The sequence below is a fragment of the Cyanistes caeruleus genome, chromosome 11, assembly GCF_971803275.1.
Source record: "Cyanistes caeruleus chromosome 11, bCyaCae1.hap1.1, whole genome shotgun sequence".
NCBI classification, from domain to species: Eukaryota; Metazoa; Chordata; class Aves; order Passeriformes; family Paridae; genus Cyanistes; species Cyanistes caeruleus.
Genome location: NC_141711.1, coordinates 11,430,670 through 11,446,328, shown reverse-complemented (window position 1 = coordinate 11,446,328; position 15,659 = coordinate 11,430,670). Strand labels below are relative to the sequence as shown.

Genomic DNA, 15,659 nt, shown 5'->3' with positions numbered 1-15,659 from the left:
ATGAAACATCCTGTGCCTAGAAATAAAATAGATAGAAGTGTCTAACTATCCAAGGTGGTAAAATTTAATTACCTTCATTCATGGCAGCACCATGAAACCACGCAACAGAAAATTTAAGGAAGAGTATTTCTGTCACACATACTTTGAAAACAGTCCATATGCACAACTCTGAAACAAATTCTGGTATTACAGATATCTGGAAAAGTGAAAAAGGAACAATGTTTTTTATAAATGATCCACTACCCAGGAATCTTTCCAGACAGGAATACTCTAGTTCTCCTATACTAACCTACTGCCTCCCAGAGCAAAGGTAATCAGCACAGTACTGGTCTCATCCCTTCAATGAATTACATCAGATGCTCTTATTGCTCATGGGCAAGCCCCTTTTTCCTCCTTTGCACACTCCTTTAGCAGTCTGGTAAAGTGTGTGGCTGAGCTACTACAAACCTGGCATGTACTCAGTAACTGCATGAGCTGTTTCCACTCAAATATTGCTCACAGTTTTTAAAAACCTACCATATTTAAAACTGCTGCTTTTGAAAATGTCTAGTTCCCCAAGGGACAGCCTAGGTCATTGCTGGACATCAACAAATTTAATACCATTTTCTCACAGTTCCTGTAGCTGCTTACTGGCACTGATCTCCACAATATCCTATCCTTCTTCTGAAAGGCCAGAAAGATCTGTGAAGTAATGATGACAAAGCCTTCCCTTTGACCACTCAGGTAATGTACTTGCCCTGACAAAGCTCCTCCTACCCTGCTGGAAGAACAGGGAAGAACCCAACGATTTTAAGGTGCTGAAAGACAAGCTTTCTCTCTTCCCTTCAGACTTCAGAAGAGATGCACTGATAAAGATCTCTGTAACTTACCCTGCTTTCACTTATTGCTCTTGCAACAATGTGTTTCTCCTTGGGGACACTTAGATCACACCAATATTCAAACAATTAGTAACACGTTGTTAGTAAGCAATAGGCAACCCTAAAAACTAAGCATGCTGGCTACATGATGGCCTCAGTCCCCAGGAGAATGAGTACAACAAGAAAACTCACTATCCAGCAACCCACAAAACCTGTGAACAGAGTGGCTATGAACAAAACCAGGACATCGTACACCACGATTGCCATCAAGTAAAGTCTGAAGAGCAAGGCAAATAATGAGAAAGATACATTAAAAATATTGAAATAGAGAGAATTTCTTCTTAGAATTGACAGAGGAGCCCAGATAAAGTATCTTTATAAAGAACACGCCCATTATGATAGGAAAGCATTCTGCTACACTTAAAATGGGAAACCATTCCAGCCAGATATAATATAAGTGTATATTCTTCACTACACAAGCCTGAAAGTGCAGAAGGTCCAGCTCACACTGTGCCAAGCAGAGTTTTCCTTCCCCTTTTGCTTCTGCCACAGAGCTATGGATTTACCATATGGAGTACCCATGACAACAGGACCCTGTGGCAGCTATCCTAAGATAAATCCTGCTCGTGTAAACACTTTCAAAACAGGCAGAATATCTGAGTCATGCAGGAAACCATGATGTACTCCTGTGGTTCACCTTTCAGCTGAAATTCTTTGCACTCAACCTGTATGTTCATGGAAGCCAAAGAGCAAATAATGTGACAAATATAAAGGATTTATTTCAGGAACTGAGTAACTGCTTCATGAGTCAGACTGGAATTAACCTGCAAGGCTGTACAGAGGTTAAATTCAAAGAAGGTATTTCAGAGATGGTGTTAGGATTAATACAAGTCTCTTTGCCCACAGAACTGGGCAAGCTGAATGCTGAGCAGCTTGTCTCCAGAAGCCCAAGGACAACAGCTGCTGCTTGTATTTGTAATTTGTCTCCAACTCCAGGAGCTGCTGACCTGCTGCAGTTCAGCAAGCCCACATCCACCGCCAGCACTGAATGTCAAATCAGAGGGACAAAACCTGCCCTTTTTTCACCAAGATTCCCACATCACGCTCCTTAGAGCTGCACTGGCATTCATAATAGCACTCTCTTTTACTTTTATCAGTACAAGCCACTTGTTGCCAGCCTAGCTTTTTCCTATTGAAAGCACATTTGTCAGGCAGCCAAGAGTTTGCAAAAATAAAATGTCCAGAGGGCGACAGTCTCTGCCTCCACATAACCACACCAGAAAGATGTTCTTGACAGAAACTTCCTCCCACTGAAGTTCTCCCCTCAAGTCCTCTCTGCAAGAGAAAGCTGGACTAGTATTTCACACTGTTTTTTAAACCATCAAGTTAAGCAAATACAAACCTCTGCCACTGTCCTCTTAGTTCTGATGGATAGCATATTTTGGTTTTCCTTAAAACTTACCATACTTAAACATAAAAAACCCCTGTGGTCTAAAGCAAAACAGAGCATTCACACATTTTTGTAACAGCTCAAAAATATCAAATGGTATAATACCAGAGAAACCATTACTGCAGTAGAATCATGCAAAACTTTTTCATAACCAAGATGCAATCCCAGGATCTCAATTTCATGGACTAAGCTGCACCTCAGACAACTGTAACTTCTCATATATTAATTTGTCATAGATCACAGTAATACACAGTCCCCTTTACCCCCTTTCACCCCCAAAAAAATGAGCAGATGAATAAACAAGGATGCACTGCAGACAGTGATGCCTTGAGTTTTAGCTTTTATGTTTTTCATATTCTGTGGTACCTAGCTGTGTAGTTTTAAGCTTCGTATTGTTAGTGAGCTTTTTTTCCCGGAGTAGATAGACAAAACAATTCCTTTTCTAGATTGATACCAAGGACAATCATTCCAAGTTTCAGACCCAAAAGCATAAACAACGGTGGACTGAAGAGAGAAAACAAGAAAGATGGGACTTCATAAAGTGAAGCAGGGATTGAACAATTAACCCTGATATGCACATGAACCAAAACATAAAAATGCATGGCCTCGTGACCAGTAGTCCATTTTGGCCTGGGTGTAGCCCTGGCCAGGCTCTTGTACTGCCTAAGGTGTATCCTTTAATGCCTTTCAGTAAATACCTACTTTATTCTTAAACCTGTCTAGCCTTTGTTCTAGGTCAGCCCTCTCTAGGCATCAACAGGTAAATGCAACGATTTTGATGACCAACAGCAGTCAAGTTTGATTCTTTCTTTCCCAGTGCTCCACTCAATCCTGGCATTAGAGAAGTAAGATACCAAAAGGGAAAAGTGAGCAGTAAAAAATGCGATGACAGGGAACTCGAATTTTTGTAGAACATTTTCCATTACCTCAGCAGATGAGAAAAAACAGGAAGCTCAGGCATGAAATTTCAGTAAAATGTACTACCTGAAAACCTAAATTTGCTAGCTTAAGTATGCTTTTTAAAAAATATTGTGTAGTAAATGCTATATTTTCCATGGATTTCATTTTTATGTGAAACAGGAAAAATGTCAGACTTTCTTGTAGAGAGACAAAAAATGTTGGAGAAAAAATATTCTTGTTTTATTAAAAAAATTAACCTTACAGTCCAGAAGGGTGCCATGCACAAGGGATACACAAGAAAAATACTGTGATGCCGAAACTTAATGAATTTACAGTTCTTACTATTCAATCAGTGCTCTGAAAGTAATCAGAATAGGAACAAAAAGCCAAACCATAAATGCCTGATTTCTCCTGGGTAAACTGGTAGTTAAACTGCAGGGAATTTATTTTAATTCCAGCAGCAAGCAGGGGGGCTTAGGAGACCCCACATCAGATTAGCAGCAATGCTTTACAAATGGGCACTATTGAATTCCACGGCATCCCAGTTATGGAAGTATGTTTGTATCGCGAACCCGGGAATGCGGACGTTACATGCCCCTGCCTCCCTCTCTTCCAGCCTTTCAGGAAGCTATGAAGCTAATTTTCCCCAGCAGTATTCTCTAAAGAAAAAGTTCCCTTCTTGTGAAGGTAACTTGTATTTTTTAATTATTATTATTATTTTATGCCTCCCCAGGGAAGGTGGGGAGGGGGGAGCTTCCTTGCTCAACAGAGAAAGAAATTTTCCTGTATCGGTGCCAAGAATAGACACCCTAAATTCAGCGATCCTAATCTCCAGCCATCCATCAGCAGCAGGGTGGAACCAGCTGATTCAAATTTTCTATTAGCTGGTGACTTTGTGTACTAAAATAAGTCTCTGTACCACCCAATTGTTCCTGCTGCTGTGCTCTGCAAAGCGCAGACTTGAGCAGCAGCTACCTTGGCTGTAAGTACTTCCCCAGCAGGCCCCTCATACCTGGCACGGTCCTCTTCCCACCAACCCTTCCAAGTCCCTCAGTGCTCCTGGGACTTTACACCATGAGCCTTTCCTACAATAATTGCTCAATTATCCCTTCAGCATGCATCAGGGAAAATGCCAGCTCCAAGTATCTTCAGTACTATGGGAAGCAGAATCTGGGTACAAACAAAGCTGCAGAAATTACTTGAAGGCAAGTGTCCCTTTACAGGACCAGTTAGTATCCATACACACAGTGATCAAGACACATATATAGGGCACACTGTGGTACAAAGGCAGGATAAAATAATAAACCTTCCTTATCTACATTTTAAAAGGCACAGGAAAACAAAACAGTTCACTAACATATCCTAATAAACTATCCTGTTGGTCAAATATTAAATAAAGCATTTTCATTGCTTGTTGCTTAGGCCAGAAAATAAATTATATGTAATTGATTAATGGCATTCCATTATTTACACAGTAAAATCAAGAACAGAATATATAAACTGGCTAACGGTTTGAAAGTAACACTAAATAAAAACAATTAAAATTGTATGACTAGGGCTAACAGCAAGCTGTTAACCCCATCAGACAACTTACACAGTTGGTACTCTGAAAGTTTTTAAGTGCCATAGATTAGTGCCATGTATTGGGAACAAAAATAAACGATGTGAGACCAGTTCATCTCAGTTAGAAAAGCATCTGTTGCTATATTATTGTAAGCCAGGTCTCACTGGATCCTGGCAGCATGGGCCATGCACAAGTGCGTCAATCTTTAGCTAAGATATGGGCAAAAGTTTCATGAGTTCAGAAAACTCCTGAGTGCCAGGAGAATGTCAGACACAGATATTTGGTCTAGAGATTCTCTGAAGCTTAGAGCCCAGAACACTTCAGACCCCTCATTCTAGTTCAGAATCTCCATCAGCCAGGGAGAAAGGCAGCTGCACATGTCAAACAAAGGAGACAACACACCTGCTACCAAAATTGTGAAGAGTGACTACAGATTTTTGGTTTTTCAGGTAACCCATAAAAACAAAGATAAAAATTCAGAAAGCTCCAGACATCCTCCTCCTAACTACCTTCCTTTCTAGTGACAAAACTGGCATTCAAAAAACCAATACAATGCCTCCAAAATCAGTAGTGAAAATTCAAAGAAGAAACTCGTATTTCCTTTTTTGTTAAGAGCTAAAATTTCAACAGAAACCTGAGGAAAAAAAACAAAGAAATATGAATTAGCTATTTGATGAATTCAGTGAGGCATTTTGAAGAACCTCACTAATCATGCCCTAGCAGGGATCTTCCTACTATTAAATTAGTAAAGCAAACAAACAATATTCAAGGAGTCTGCATTATACATAGCAAACACAGTATCGTATGCCAAGTGTTTAGTCTCCTATGGCAAATTAAGGAGAGATATTATGCAATCCTCAACTCAGCTTTATGGAATTTTGAAAAGAACAATGTTAAATGTTTTGTTCAAACAATGAAGTTTTGAGTTAGGAAAATCTAAAGAAAAGAGTTTTTTATCCAATATTTAATAGATCACCTATCAAACCAATACATCAAGTAAAAAAATGCTGAAGTTTGTGTCAACTTTGTTCACTAAGGGGTAAACAATTAAGTTATTTATACACTGTACATCTCCACCTAAACCATTTATCATGAAAAATTCTACTATGCAATGTGTAAACAAGTGATTCCCCACTGTTGACTACGCCAGCAATATAACACCAACCACTACAGAGCTCATCTCTCCAATTCTGACAGCAGAGTGCAAACAAATCCCCTTTAATTTTCACTGTAGCTGCTAACTCCTCCAGAAAGCATCTCTGTTTTCTGCTACACTGAGATGGGTCAAATACAAGCACTATAGCAGATGATGATGATTGTGATGATTATTATTACCTGTGTGACATAGAAACAACATGCATTAGGTACAGCTTGATTTCTCCATGTGAACCTGACTGCAACTTCAACATGCTATCACTTGTAAGGCATCCTGTAGGAAATTTCTTTTTGTCTACTAAAATAAATACTGTTATTCATTAAAATGTAAAGATACAAAAAAAAAAATTAATAAATTACTTGCGTTCTTTGTGTTATTTAACTAAATCCTACTTTGTTTTCCACTGTCTTTACATTTTCAATGTACTGCAGACTGTGTAAAATACATCAGTGGAAAGCTGGATGTTTTGTCACTTAGGAAGGTGTACAAAGCAGTCTCTGGGAGGAACACACTGATCAGACTCCAAAAGGATCAGCAAAAAAACAGCACCAAATTACTCAACTGGGTTGCACTGAATAAACCAGTCACTTTAAATCGTGATTTCTGTCTGCAGGCAGACCAGATGTAATACACAGGGTAATACAAACATTAGAAAGACCCATGTAAAGGTTCTGGAACACAGTGACAATTCTGTAGCCCACCAACATCTGTACAGGACAAATACTTCCAGTTCCCATATATAGCATAGAGAGACAGCTTACCCTTTCCACTTGTCCTTCTTTGTGCTTCTGTTTGTACACTTTCAGCTTTGGAAGGAAAGTCTCTGTGTAGTTTTTGTCTTCCATGCCTTGGAGCAGTACCCCATGGAATGCCAGCCTGCAGGTATTGGCATGAATATCTGTATCCAGCTTAGAGCCGATCACAAGGCACAGTTTAGGACAAGTGACCGGTTTTTCAAACTCCAGCAAAGCCCACTGTTGTTTTGGGAGCTGGACTTCTCCTGAGTGGTCATTTTCTTTGTTCTCCTCTGAAGAAACTGAGTCCTTGGACAAATATTCCTCCTGATAAAGATAATCCTTTTCAAAATCAAAAACATTTTCTTGAATTTCTTCATGGAAGTTAGCAGGGGCTGGACTGAAAAACATCACTCTTCCCATAACTGTTTCATGACCAACTGTGATGTGGAACTTGGCTTTAGTCTGAAGAGCTCCTCGAAAATACTGAATTTTCTTCAAGGAAATTATGGCAGCGTGGATGGTGTGAAGTGAATCTGGGGTGCAAATCAGGCCTCGTTCCAGCAGTTTGGGATCAAACTGGGTCACGCAGACACCTACTCTGTCACCCTGCATTGCATAAGTCACAGGAGTATGGAACATCTGCATGGACTTGACCCTCTTTGTCACCTATAGAAGAAAGGAGAACAAAAAGAATGAAACAATTAATTGCACATGAGTGCATGAGAAGCACTCATATATGCTTGGCACATGATATATGCTAATATTGTGATGCATCAGCCACACATGACACCCTGCTGGCTTCTAAGACAACTGACCTTCTAGAAGAGTCCACAACTCAAAAAGTAGAAAGCAAATAGTCTGAGAACTCCATCACTTAAAATTACCACATATTTGAGCGCCCTAGATCATTCTTCTTCTGTTCATGAGACTGAAGATTACCATGACCTCAATTATGTTGATATTTACATCATCTGTGCTGCAGTACCCACAGTACTATCTGCAAATAATCAGATATACCCACACTGTGGAATAGCTTAAATATACTCCCTTAAGCATCTGCAGCATCAGAAGTATAGCACTGCAATGCCCATTCATACACCTATGTGCCTGCTTTCCCACCCCTTCCATGAAAATCCTTTCACTCTCCTCTTTGACATGGTTGAATAAACTGTAAAATGTGCTGAGCAAAAAGACTTTGTATTTGCACAGCACCTGGCACAATGAACTCTCGTGAACCATCACTACAAAATAATCAGTAATACAAAAGCCCACCCCTTCCTAGTCTATAGTATTCCATATACTAAAATAGAAAATTCTCAAAGCTTTCTTAGGAAGATTTGAATGCTCATAAACATATAGCTAGCATTTCTGTGACTAAAATATGAGGCTCCATATATCAGGAATATTATAGGAAAAGTGAAACACCAATCACTATTTATACTAAAATTTCCTAGATGCTATCCAATTTTGGTCTTAATGAGCTTGCTACTGTATTACTTATTTCAAGGAAAGGAGAAGAATGAAATAAGCTTTTAGAGATCAGTCTAGGCTCAGCTTGATCAGACTAAACCGGTTTAGCTTAATAATGATTTATTTTTGGCTTTTTTCTTTTTCAGCTCAGCAAACCACCACCCTTAATAAGTATACCCGTCCCCTCAAATTGCATGTAACCAAAATGTTTTTCTGGTAATACATTTATGGTGTCTCCTGTTGCATTCATACTAATGCTGGATGCTTGGGTAGATAATCACTCTGTTTCATACATGCCTACATTAGATAGCTTTTAATACTGAAATGGTATCTTAGGAAATAAAATAAAAAAATATCTCCTAAATAAATTTTACATACTCCAACAAAAGTCCTTAGTACAGAAAAATTATACACAGCATTTTGAAGGGCTGAAATCTCAACATACAGATCCAAGAACTGAACTCTCCATGAGAATGCTCAGTTCCAGAGATCATTTTTAGTATGCTTTTATCTAAATACAATAGATTATACTGTGACTGTGTATAGAACAACAGCATTGCTAGGACAGATCTTAATTCTCAGCATAATTTCTTCTTCCACCTCCCTTTACTTAGCATCAAAGCTATCGAAAAGGTTCATGCCAAATGCTACTGTGCAACTCTCAGCATTCAAGCCTTTACTTTCTTATTCAGCTTAAACTATTCTCAAATCAATCTCCAACCACTGCATTATCCCTTAGTAGCCCATTTTATAATCTCAGCCTACCTATTTATCTTCTAACTCCTGAAAATTAAAAAACAAAATATGCAAGCATTGATGAAGAGATTCCAAACCAAAGGACGGGATTGGCAGAGCTGGGTTTCATCCTCAGATGTCTCACAGCTTCAGTGCACAGCATTTAGGCTGAACAATACAGAACAGTCTAGGGAACTTAATTATTTTAATCATAGGGCTATTTACTCAGTAATTTATAATACTGAAAATACCAGCTTTCCCCCTGCATCTTAGCTGCAATGCATAAGTGGAAACAAAACCATGTTTTTCATGTTCTCCTTCTCCACAAAGCCTGCTGCCCTGCATGGAGGACATCTCACTTGGCTCCAGATGATCTGTCCACACCTATTCCCAGCATCACCTGACTCAGAGGGGAACAAATTGCAGAAACTTAGATCAAAATAGAAGAGCAAATGAAAAGTCTACTGGCTGAATTAAAACCTTCAGTAACTGAAATATTAACAGGTCTCCAAATAAGTCAGCAAAAAATGGTCACTGGCAATATATAGAAAGCTTTAAAAAAAAAAAATAAAATCTAGCAGCTACATGCCTTCTGGAAAACAACAAAAATATTGTATTCCTTTTGGAAATCATAATTATACAAACAACAATACCCATGAGCTTCACCACTATGAATATTGTTTGGGTTCCCTGAGCCTCTGGCTGGTAACCAAAACCAAAAGAAACACCCTGTTACAGATTATAATGTTATTATTACAACATTTCTCAAATCAAATGCCACATCAATGCCTGTGAATTCATGAAGAATCCACAAAATATTATGAGAAAGGAGATCAAGAGGTATGTTCATGTAAGAGAAAAAAACCTCACTTAAAATGCCTGAACCAAAATAGTTTGTCAAGATATTAACTAATGTCAAAACAGACTTAAAAGGCCACTGTAAATACTTGATAGTTTCAGTTTCAAGAATTTTTGTACTCAAATATACATTCATTATCCCTTTAGCTAAGCCTCCTGAACAATACTAGCCATATAGATAAATTGGAGAGAAACAATTTAGCATTTACCTCCAGCTTTCTACTGACTTCCAATATGGTATTTTTAAAGGCTGGAAATAGAGGGACTTGAATCAAATCTTTCCCAAACCCTTCCTTCTTTCATCCACTACCTCTCCCTCTCCAGTTTCAATCATTATTATAGTTGCAACAATAGTGGCACAAGTAATGTTTAATGACTTCAAGAAGAAAAATCAAACATAAAAACCCCAAGGTTTTCTAAACATAAATGTTTCAAAGACATTACAAGCACTACAAGAATGAAACAGCCATATGAAAAGTACCAGCCCAAATCTTTTTGAAAAACTTCTGCGATTTCACATGTGATAATACTGGCAGTAAATCCTTCCTTTTCAACAACTATGGAAGGAGTCAATAAATTGGCATGAGCTAAGGAATCTTCCAGCATCATCACTCCTCAAAACAAAATTGGAACCAGAAGATGCACAAGAGATCTGTCTAGTTTTCTATTTTAAATGAAGTCACAAAGACTTTATTAGTAGTATTCCAGTTTATAATATTATTTTTTAGACTTATGCACCTAAACAGATGGAAGTATTAGAGTCTACTTATATTAATCTAGAATTTAGATAACATTTAAGAATAAAAAATGCAATTGGAAAACTCAGTTGTGTGCATATACTCAGAACACATACTGGCTTTTAATTAGGCATCCATGAAACTTTCCTCAGTATTATGCCTAATCTCTCCTGTTAAATTAACTCAAATGATTAGGCACACCATGACATGACATGACATGACATGAAGCCCATCAATGATCAGAAGGAGAATGGACAAGTACTTTTGAAATAGTCACTTCACATGATTAAATTTTTTCATTGTGATTTACAGTTCTCGACCATAGCACACAGAGCTGCTTGTATTAGAATATAAGCTGTGTTCTACCATATTCCTCAGTATTCAACTACATTAAATAATATGCAGTTGTAAAGCATCACTTCCTGTGACAAAAAGTCTGCTGTAATTCCTATGTGCAAGATAAAGGTTGCAGTGGAGTATGGACACAGAAGTATTTTCCACTGTTGAATGAGGCTCCTGCTAATGCATTTGCTCATGGTCTCCACAGTTTCAAAGGCAAGTTCAAGAACAGTTTGGATCTTGACTAATTCTCTTTCAGAAAACATTATCCTAATTGAAAAAACATTGTAAATTTGCAGAATTATGTAAAGATCCACCCCTCCCCCACCAACCAAAGCAGGTTATCTGTGCTGCCCCCAGCTCTCTCCCAGGAGGGAAGCCTTGCACATTGTGGCTGTGCTCACTCAGAGCTCTAAGAACAACCTGATTTCCTTCTACCTGGGTCTGACTTTAAGAGGTCTGCTTGTCCTCAGACACCAGTAGAAAATGACATTCCATCACTCAGCCTACTGAGAATCACCACTTCATGCTGATCTATCCATTACCCTGCAGATTATTTGACCAGCTCATCTATACTTGTTCTAATTAGTACGTATTATTGTATCTGAAGTTTCCATAAACCTATCAGAGAAAGAACACATTCAAGCCCATTCCTTTTTTCCCCTCATATTCTCAGCACCAGAACTGTCAAAGGAACACACAGCTCAGTATCATAACTGACCATAAGCTCTCTTCCAAGAACATAATGTTTGTAGGAACAACAATCTGACCAGAACAATGCCACTGCGACTGAGGGATGGATTAGATCACCCAAGTGAGTTGGAGTTGCATCTCCTTCATTAGATCAGACATGGAACCAGCAGAGAAGTGAATCAGGCAGTTGGTCTGCACCCACTGTATCAAATAACAAGAGCCAGAGTTGCTTTAAATCACTGATTTCCTGTTTTCTGAGCAGACCATGAACATCAGTACAATATCTCACTCTGATCCTGATTGACTGAGATATTTGCCCATGGTTTAAAATACTCCAAATCTAGGATTTTTATTCGAGAGGCTCAAGTACATAAGTAAAATTCATCTGTATTTTGTCTGGCCTCTAAAATACAAACCCAGAAGCACTGAAAGGGGTGCAACTGACCCCCAGTATTAGATTTGTTTCTCTTATGCATATCTGGTTTCCCTATGTAAGGGATCCCTACAAGTTATAACAGAGTTCTAAGCTTTCATATATTTTCTTTAGCTTTACAGCAATGGATTTTTCAAGTAGAGAGTTTGGGCTGGATCACTCAGTCTACCTCTCTACCACCAGAATGAGGTTAAATACTTCAGAGCTCTGTCCTGAGCAACAGGAATTTGTAACTGAGACCAGCTATGACAAATATCTTTGGCATTTCTTTTCATTTATTTCAAGCACCCCATTTTAGTACTCAAAATGCTGTCTGGAAAACAACTTTTATCTTCTGTTATCCATGAAAATTATGCAAGGCCCATTTTATCAATCCATTCAAACTGAGAAAATTAGATCTTCAGACACAAAGTGAACAATATTAAGTGCAACTTTAAAGTGACAGGCACTGCATGTGAACCATGTAGGTAAACATGGAGAACTTGGATACCATTAGAAAACTTGCCACAAACTTTGCTAAGAAATTCACACACATTTTATTTTCTTGTGGCACAAGGGGATTGATTATATGTCAACATATAACAAGAGTCACATCATTTGCAGAGATTTGCTTCCTGCTTTAAATTTTAGTTTGTATAATCACATTAATGTTCCTAAAGCATATGTAAAAAGCCATAAAAATGGTGAGAAAGAAGTTTGTATTCAAATGCAGATTGAAAAACACAAAAGAGAAATCAAAAGCATCCAAACAGTTCAGCCCCTGAGATAAACAAATGTATCCAATATACGAGAGCCCATTATTTTAAGACCAAAGGAAAATCCCACTAAGATTTTCAAAGCAGTTTACTACAGACTAATAGAAAACAGGATACAGAAAAAGTCCACTAATGACTTTTTGCACTGATATGTCAGACCTTTTTTTCCTTTATTTATCCAACTTCCATTAAGTTATCAGCCATATGCCATTGCTCATAGCTTTAGATAAAAACCTAGCCATCCTACTGCCTCTCAATACTGTGAGTGCATCTTTCTGATATGAGACACAGCAACCATACTTGCCTGTAATGCTGATGAGAAACTGCAAAGTTAAAATAATTAGTCTCAATAATATGTTAGAGAAAATACTGATTATGAGTGCAGTATTTATAAAAGTAGTATTGCATATGTATTATAAAAAATGACCCCACTTCAAATAGTGAGGACTCCAACAAGTTTAAAAACAAAAGTCACACTTCAGAGCCCAGTTGCTAAGAGCTGCATCTTTAAACTTACATTGAAGAAGGAACTGAAACTAAGAAAGCACCATTTCAGTCCTGAGGTTTAGAAATACACCAAAGTGCAAGCCTGCCCAAATCAATACCCTAGCAAGAAAAAACACTCTGGAGAAGTATAAACTGGCCATACATGTTGCAAAGTGTCAAATACATGAAACACCACCACACTATCATCCAGAAGTGCATGATTATAAGCAGAAGGGGAGCAGCAAACTCCCAACTGCATGACCAAATGCATCCTATACCTACTGCTTTTGAAAGCGCGATCTTCCTGGCTCCCTCTTGATCTACTACAAATTCAATTAAAGAACAGCATCTCATCTTCTCTTTTCCAGTATCCTCTCTTGGTGGTCAGAAGATACCAAACTGGTCTCTTGTCTGAAAGGCTACCACAATGACTGAGAATTTTCAGACAGCCTGTGTTTAAGCACATCAACTGAAATGAAGCAAAGCTCCAATCCAGACATAAAACTGCTCCATACATGTAAGCAGATCTTTTTATAAATTCTTTTCTAAACATGAAGAATTTTGAATTCTTTGCTTTATGAGGGATGGCAAAGCCAAATCCCATAGATGAGCAAGCAGCCATGTATTTAGTAAAGCTGGCAAATCACTCCTGCTCAAAAGCATTAAAAGGACATACAAGGCTGTGAAGACACAAGAGAGCAACAAAGAGCCATCAGAAATAGAAAGTCACATCCTCCATCAAAATAAGAAGAAAAAAAAATCTTCCATTTTAAGAAATAATGTACCAAGTATTTTCTAGATTCTCTGAGATGCCTTTGTGGTTCATGTAGTAACTAGTTAGTTGCAAAATTTTAACCAGGAATTCAAAACAGCATAAAATGGAGATAAAACAGGATGTGTCAATAAAACAAGAGCTGTCTATAACACATCACTGAACAGCAAATCACAGTGCAAACTCTGCCCATTTCTGGGGTTGTGGAGAGCTTTCTCTTCTGAGTCAACATCACAAGAGCAACTATAGGACCAGCTACAAAGAGCAGAAACCTCAAGGAGTCAGAAATAATTCCAAGTTTGTGGGTTTTCCAGCAAGATCATGCGGCTTAGTAGGAATTTGCTGGAAGACCCTGACTATTTCTAGAATCTATTATTTCTGCATGGCCTCATCTCCATGTGAGAAAGGAATATAGCATCTGGAGAAAAAATTATTTCACATTGAATGATTATTCTAATTTTTTTTGGAAGTGAGTTTTATAAGGGCATTCACCATATGACCACTGTGGTGTTTATGTAACACCACACTATTACTATCAGATTTTATTTAATATATTCCTCCTCCTGGATAAAGTAACACCAGAGCCTGAAGAGCCTGCACTGCAACACTGGCATAAAGCAATGTAAAAGGGGATACTAAAATCCATTTGCATTATTTCGTTTCCCACCATCTAAAATATGCACCCAGTAAATAAAGAAGCAGGTCAATGACCTTACTCTCATGCTACTCTGCTTCAATACCATAATTTTAATTTATATTACATGTATGCTGTATTCATGCAGAGAGTCACAAATCAAAAGATTAAGATTTTGCAGGTAAACTTAAGTGACCTTCTGTGCTTAAGCAGTCTCCTCTAGCCTTTAAATACATGAACCCCAATTTTTTTTCAACAAAACCTAATCTATCCCATGTACAGGCCAGACAAATCTCACTGAATAAAAAAACCTGTCCTGTATTTATTTTCTTCTCATGACTGAACTGCCCAGAATTCATTATTTCCTGTAAACTATCAAATTCCCACAGTATTACATGTAGGCTATCTTACTGGAGTATTTATTTGGTAAACTCCAGTAATCTTGTCACCCTTGTGATATAACATGGCATTACGCCTCACTGCAGATAAACTCAACTGCATCATTTGTCACAATCCAAATTCTCAAGGAAAAATAAACAAAACAAAACAATGTCCGCTTCTTAATTTTTCAGAATTATTATAATTTCACAGCAATATTCCTCATCCACAGCAAAGCTTCCTATGGACTAAACCATTTCAGGTAACTTTTAACTCACACCAACCTCCCTGAATCCATCCCATCCCTCCCCAGCTGCCACACAAGAATGTTGTGAGAGGAGTTGCCCAAACTTCGTTCAAGCCATGACTCCTTCTGTCTCTGTGCTCTGCCCCAGGAGACAATCAGGCTGCTCAAGCACCTTGCAGCATTTCCCAGTAACAGAAGTTCTTAACACACTCGGTGGCTCCCACCCCTCACCTCTGCCAAGCCCCACTGCACTTTTATTTTCTCTCTGCTTTGCCTCTTCTACATTTGGGTGAATCTTTTCAGGCAGGACAGGACCACCTCCCATTTTAGTTCTCTGACCAAAAGAGTCTAACAGCCATACACATCAAATGTCTGGTAGGTAGGGAACAGATCCCTACACTCCCTGGGCATGTGGAGGGATGCAGAAGGCAGACACCTACCATAATCCTTTCATCTCA

The 15,659-nt window shown here is 38.4% G+C and overlaps 1 protein-coding gene across 4 annotated transcripts in view; it reads right to left on the bottom strand.

Moving 5' to 3' along the window:
• EEFSEC (eukaryotic elongation factor, selenocysteine-tRNA specific) overlaps window positions 1–15,659 on the bottom strand; it is a 126,494-nt gene that overhangs the window by 48,958 nt on the left and 61,877 nt on the right. For all 4 annotated transcript variants that reach the window (XM_086845737.1, XM_086845734.1, XM_086845735.1 and 1 more), the window contains exon 5: window positions 6,689–7,330. In XM_086845737.1, the coding sequence (XP_086701863.1) occupies window positions 6,689–7,330 (642 nt within the window). The remainder of the gene's footprint in view (window positions 1–6,688; window positions 7,331–15,659) is intronic.